This window comes from Lactuca sativa, chromosome 4, assembly GCF_002870075.4.
Source record: "Lactuca sativa cultivar Salinas chromosome 4, Lsat_Salinas_v11, whole genome shotgun sequence".
NCBI classification, from domain to species: Eukaryota; Viridiplantae; Streptophyta; class Magnoliopsida; order Asterales; family Asteraceae; genus Lactuca; species Lactuca sativa.
This window is the reverse complement of record NC_056626.2, coordinates 393599779-393606789: the sequence shown is the minus strand read 5'-3', so window position 1 is coordinate 393606789 and position 7011 is coordinate 393599779. Positions and strand designations below refer to the sequence as shown.

Sequence of the window (7011 nt, the reverse complement as noted above, 5' to 3'; positions counted from 1 at the left end):
CTTATATTTTTGAGAAACTACAATAAAGTTCTTACATATTGGTCTCATAATCGATTTAGCCCTTATATATTTTTTTTATTCAATTAAGTCTCAAATACCTGTAATCGTATTCAATTTAACCCTTTGACCCGGTCAACAGGTCATCCAACTTTCAAAAATTACATTTTTGGCCCAGATTTCAAATTTTATTACAAATTTGGTTCAAATTTTATATTTTTGGCCCAAATTTTAAATTTTTTTTACAAATTTGGTCCAAAATTTACACTTTTTGCCCAAATTTTAGAATTTTATTATTAATTCATCCTAACTTTAGTCTTTTTACAACTTTTTTTCTCAAAAGTTTGTTTCTAATATGTTTTTTCTTTAAAACTCATATTTATACAAAAAAAAAACATATTTTCACATAAAAATCTTATTTTTTCTATATAAAAACTTTTTTTAAAAACTTTTTTGTATATGAAATATCTAATTATAAAAATAGGTTTGGATTATTTGTGTGATTTCTCTTAAAAAATCAATTAAGAAATTAAAAGTAATCCTAAATTATACTATTAAATTATAGTTTGTCAAAAACTAGTTACACTAGTTACCCTATATTAAAAGTAACCCTAAATTATACTATTAATATAGATATTTTAATATGTGTTCTATTTAGTGTGTATTCTTTTTTCTATGAGATTTTAATATAGTTATTTATATGTATTTTTCAATCTGTTGCATCTTCGTAAATTAAATCATACCTTCGATCACATATATATGATAAATGGTACGAAAAGTTGTTCTAATCTCATATATGACAATCCATATTGATTTCAGTAGGAGTTATAACTATCAACGTTTGTAATACTTTTTTACATTTGTTAAATGTCATTTTCTGCCAAAAACCTCCTTATCGAAAATGACAATTGCTCCATTCTAGATAGTTATTTTTTGTTATTACAACAAACAAAATTGACACATTAATCCGATTTTACAAAGAAGTTTAAATAAAGAAATCCAAAGTGATGATGAACTATATGTATGAACATGTATTCAGCGAGAAACAAAAAATATGAAGTTTTCAATATGTAGCATCTTCTATTATTTAAACTTTTCCTATAAATGTGATTAAAGAACAAATAAATAATATTAAAATGAGTGTAACTAGTTTTTGACAAACTATACTTTAATAGTATAATTTAGGGTTACTTTTAATTTCTTAATTGATTTTTTAAGAGAAATCACACAAATAATCCAAACCTATTTTTATAATTAGATATTTCATATACAAAAAAGTTTTTTAGAAAAGTTTTTATATAGAAAAAATAAGATTTTTATGTGAAAATATGTTTTTTTTGTATAAATATGAGTTTTAACGAAAAAAACATATTAGAAACAAACTTTTGAGAAAAAAAGTTGTAAAGAAAACTAAAGTTAGAATGAATTCATAATAAAAATCCTAAAATTTGGCAAAAAGGGTAAATTTTGGATCAAATTTGTAAAATAATTTAAAATCTGGGCCAAAAGTGTAAATTTTGGACCAAATTTGTAATAAATTTTGAAATCTAGGCCAAAAATGTAATTTTTGAAAGTTGGATGACCTGTTGACCGGGTCAAAGGGTTAAATTGAATACGATTACCGGTATTTGGGATTTAATTGAATAAAAAAAATATATAAAGACTAAATCGATTATGAGGCCAATATGTAGGAACTTTATTGCAGTTTTCCCTATATTTTTTCTTTTAGATGTGAAATTAGAAGTGTATAGTCTCAGGTTGTTCTCGAAACAGTTAGGTTTTTTTAGGACCGGTCTTTTTCAGTTCGGTCTTTTTCAATTTGGTTTCAATATTCCTCAGTTTTAAGTTTTTTCCATTAACAAATATGATTAATATCAAAATGATATATTAAAATTGGGTTAATGTCATAAAACCAGTTATATATACAGCTTTGTTATGTTTTACTTTTAACCCTAATTTTTTTTTTGGGTTCATCATATACCATTATATTGTCAAAAACTTTTTATTTTTGTGTATTTAGCCAGACACAAATAGGTTATGATGACATGTCGGTTTGATTAGTTCAAACTGTGTGTTATAATGATCTGCAAAATATTGGTACATCTTTTAAAAGAAACCACAACTATAGAACTTTATAATGATCTACAAAATTAAATATTCTAAACACTTGAAGCAATTAGGAAAAATATATGTTTACTATTTAAAACAATGGATCTCATTGATCTTCAATTTTCACATTTTTTTCGGGTACAAATTACAATAATTAGTTGAAATGCTCTAAAAAAAACGAAACAAAAAAACAACGAGAAGAAATGGTAAAAAAAAACGACATTACCTCCTTCCTGTGCGACTTTTACCTCTTGCTTTCTGTAATTAACATGACAATTTTTACTATTAGTAACAACCATAAAAATAAATATCGTTAGATACAAAAATAAAAAAAATACTTTCATTGATTTTGTTTATTATATTTATAGCATCCTACTTCAATCTATTTCTATTAAAATACATACAAGTAATAAACAAATCTACTAAGCTTCAATTTAAGACAGTCAACGAAAACTTTGACTTACTGATTGAGTATTAAAGCTTGCCCCTGATCCTGTTGCTGCCCCTATATTCAATTCACACCAAAATTTAACAAATTAATAAACAAACAATGAAACATACGTTAACAAAAGTTACATAAATAGTCCCTATGGTTTACCAAAGGTCACAAACTCAGTCCTTGCTAACTTTTTAGAAGTTTGTAAATTAAAATTTATTAAAAAAAAAAAGGGTTACCTGTACCAAATGGTGTAGAAAATGTGGAGGCTCCACTTGCGGGATTTGAAGCAAACGGTGTAGAAAACAGGGATCCGCCACCTGTCGATGTGGGCCCCAACGCAGGTGTCGAAGTCGAAAACGCCCCAAAAATCGATGTTTGAGGGGTCCCGCCACTCGATCCAAACAAATTTGATGACGGGGCAGAAGGAGCAGGAGTTGAAAACAAAGAAGACGATGACGTGGCACCAAACGGAGTACTAAACAGCCCTGAACCAGACGCCACATTGGCAGCAGCCCCCACAGGTGGAGTAGCAACAGCAGCAGCAGATGACGTGGCAGCAGCAGGTGTTGCTGAGCTGGCAAGTAACGTGCCAGATGGCTGTGAGTTAGATGGGAGATGTAATGTCGGATGTACCCTTCGGGCAGCAGCTGCCCGTTTCGCGGTTTCTCTCCGGTCAGCCTCGAGAAACGGATCGTTTGTGTCTCCTCTTCCACGTTGATCAGAAAGATATGCGGTTTTCATCGACTCCATATACTGATGAATACTCTCCACCTTAAAAAAAATATATGAAATCATAAAGCAAATCATGATTCATGAAATTCATAATTGTTTGTTTATTAGTTATATATTTACCTTTGATGCTACATACACAAAGAAGTCATGAACGTTTGACATGACTTTTGGAAGAGATTCAAGCAACGAAGGGTTGGAATTCATGGAGTTGTTCTTGGAAGATTCTAGAAGCAGCTGTTCTAATTCCTCCACCCACTGGCGGCATTCGTGAAGATATTTATCAAATCTGGCAACTGTTTGTTGGAAGAATGGGGAGGGTTTGCGAGGGAGGCCGGTGTAGAAATCATATACAGGTACTATGGCGGAGGTTGTAGGTTGAGTGGTGGTGGTGGTGGTGGTTGGTGGAGCTCCGGGAGCTTGTGGTGGTGTTGTGGTGGTGGCTTTGTTTGGGTGTTGAAACCTGGAACGGAGGATCATGAAGGAACGAACAGCAATCTCTGTGTTTCTTAGCATGTCTTTGACATTTGATGTGAGTTCTTGTAACAGAAGCTTTTGTCGATCCATGGCTGTAGTGATTCCACCAAGTTCCTGTTGAAATAAAGTCGATAAGAAGTTTTTTTCATTACTTTTTACACTAAGAAGAAAGTACCTGAACAATGTGACTTGCATCAAGCTCAAAGCCATCATTGGAGACTGAAGAATCATAGAGTCTTCCACACTGATCCAAACGTTGGCTTTCATCTCTATACTCCAGTATTCTCTCTCTGTTACAAGTAACATTCAAATTCAGAATTCATTAAGTTTGTGCAAAACCCACACCGATATCATTCTAATTGCAGCTGTGTTTTGAAAATTCAATTAGTTAGCAAACGTGTTGTGAATCCTGATCTATTTAAAGGCGGAAAATCAGACTCATTGACATCTGAAATTGCAACGGAAACATACGTCTAATAAAGGAACATCGATTCTTCATGTGATTTTGATAAATTCATTGTATAATCAACAAAAAGGAAAAAACGCAAGTTATGGATGCATATAAATCTTACTCGATTTGAAGGAGAAACTTCTGAGAATCGGGATGGAGGTCGGACCATTTAGTCCCGTAGGTAGCCGGAGTCTTCTCATTTGTAAACAGAAAAAGTTGATTCTGTTGCTGCTGCAATTGCTGCTGTTGCTGTTGCAGAAGCTGTTGTTGCTGTGGTTGAAAGAAGGGGATGCCGCCACTCGGTTGAAACGGCGATTGCTGTTGTTGTTGTTGGGGTTGAAATAGTGAAGGTTGTTGTTGTTGTGGCGTGAATGAAAACGCCATTGCTACCTGTAACAGAGATTCAACTGCTGTGATGTGTTTGGCTGATGATTTTGACAGAATTGGGGCGAAGAAAGATCGGAAATTTTCAAAAACCCATTGCTTTAAAACCCTAGATTTATCAGACGATGAGAGGGAAACTTGAGGGAGAAAAGTAATTTGCGCTTCATGATGGACTTAACTTAACTTAGTCCATTGGAAACGGCCCACTTACAAGTTAGTGGATTTATCATTTGAGTAACCATTTATCCATCAATATTTAACAAATCTTTCATATTTTGTTTATATGTATTAAAACTCTTATATTTTCCCTTATTTTTAAGATTTATTTAAATATAGGTTTTTTTTTAGAGGTTACTTGTTATTTTGTGACATAACATTATTCTTTTTAAGTTGGCAAGGAAAAAATTTAAACAATGTCAGTTATTTTTGCTTGAATAAATGATCGTTCATTAAATGATTTATTTATCATGTTTTACCTTATATAAGAGGCAAAGTCACTTATTTTTGTTTTCATGTTAACACGAAAATGAAAAAAATAAATGTCAAAAACAACCGGTAATTTCTTTATTAAATTGTATATTTGAATTATGTGAAAGGTAAATGAAAATATAAGTTTTCTGAATAAAAACAATATGTAAGAGTTTTTATAAATGATTGTATTTTTCTATATTTGTCCTTGTGTTAAGTTATAAAAATAATTGATTTAGTTTGATATATAGAAAATGAAATAATCATAAACGAACAAATTGGAAAATGTCTTCTTAAGAATTGACTATCTTTTAACATTATTAATAACATAACCAGATATATTTTGGTATATATGTGTTTTTCTTATTTGCAAATATGTACCAAATGTGCCTTTTATTTGACATTTGGTATTTTGTTGGATTCACATACATTTCTTAAAATGTCACAGAAATTTTGAGGAAATTTTGGATAGGTCATTGAAACTCACATCGTATGAGTTTAGGGAAAAAAATTGTCTTTAAAAAACATTTAAGCATTTTTAAAGAGTTATATTAGTTCCCCAACAATTTACATAACATGAAAAGGTTTGAAAGTTTAATATTCGAGGGTGTTGAATTATAACAAAACAAAACTCAAAAGTGAACAACTACATACTTAAAATTTTAAGAATATCCAATATATCTCTTTTGTACATGCTTCAATCTCTAAATTTGAGTGTACATCAAAATAGTAACCTAAGACATGAAAAGCCTAGTTGATAACCTGTAGTTTAACTTCCGAATGAAATTGGATGGAAATAGTCCAACTCTAAAGTCAAACTCAAAAAATAAATGGATGGAAATAATCCAACTCTAAAGTCAAACTCACAAAATAATTTCAATATCATTTTAACCCAAGTTTTCTACACTCAAAACTAGTCACTTTTTATTATGGCTTCGATGGAATAATGGCACAAACAAGATAATAGCATCACACCTAACAATTGTCTAGAGTCTCTGATTATAAGTCCAACATTTTTGAGATGTGTGACCATCCCACATGGGACCATGGAATGGGTTTGCAAAGTATATCCTTAACTTAAAGCTTAAGTGTCACATAGAGGAAATTGTCACAAAGAAAAAACTTCAACACAAATGAAATAGTCACACACACAAAATAGGATAATTCCCAAAAGTGACCCGTAAATCCTAAGTGTATACACATATATGATGCTTAGACAAGCTTTCAAATTGAATTTAATATTTCCCCAAATAATACACTTTCAAGATATGTTTCATGTATGCAACAATAACATATAATAGTCACCTCAAGTCTTCTATTTATTCTTTACACTTCACTTTCGTTATAATATGGTTTGGGGACTTAATGTCCACCTAATATTAACAATAGTTAGGTAAAAACCTCTTTTTGTGCCACCAACACCCATTTCTCGAATCATTTCAACTTTTCTAATATCTTATGAATTAAACTTATCCTGATGAGACGTTTCTCTCTTTGTATCTACACAATAGGGATTGATATTTTCTTCCATGTGATGCCTTAAACAGATCCATCCTAATAATTGATTTGTAACTATTATTATATGAAAATTCAATTAACAGGAGATACTCATCCGGTCATCCCAATTTCCATCAAATTCGAAAATACATACATGAAGCATATCTTCTAATATTTGGATGCTTCTTTTACTTTGCATGTTGGTGTGTGGGTGATAAGGGTGCTTAAACATAGTTTGAGTAGTCGATGCTTCTACAGTGGTCTCGTTAAACAACAGTCAGGTTGATGAGCGCTTGAATTATGTGGAGAAGCCCCTGGCGATTCTAGATAGGAAAACTAAGACTCTTCGTAACAAGGAGGTGAGTCTAGTGAAGGTGTAATGGCAGCACCGCAAGGGCTTTGAGTGGACGTGGGAACCAGAGGGCGAAATGAGGGAGCACTATCTAGAATTATTCGAGGG

The 7011-nt window shown here is 31.5% G+C and overlaps 1 protein-coding gene across 1 annotated transcript; it reads right to left on the bottom strand.

Annotated features, from left to right (window-relative positions):
* Nucleotides 1-2173: 2173 nt before the first annotated feature.
* LOC111908121 (nuclear pore complex protein NUP58) lies at nucleotides 2174-4741 on the bottom strand. Its single transcript, XM_023903963.3, has 6 exons — nucleotides 4324-4741; nucleotides 3927-4041; nucleotides 3398-3865; nucleotides 2782-3316; nucleotides 2571-2611; nucleotides 2174-2364 (listed from the first exon to the last, which is right to left on the bottom strand). Exons 1-6 carry the CDS (start codon nucleotides 4584-4586, stop codon nucleotides 2329-2331), a joined length of 1458 nt encoding a protein of 485 aa, XP_023759731.1. The 5' UTR covers nucleotides 4587-4741; the 3' UTR covers nucleotides 2174-2328.
* Nucleotides 4742-7011: the final 2270 nt, after the last annotated feature.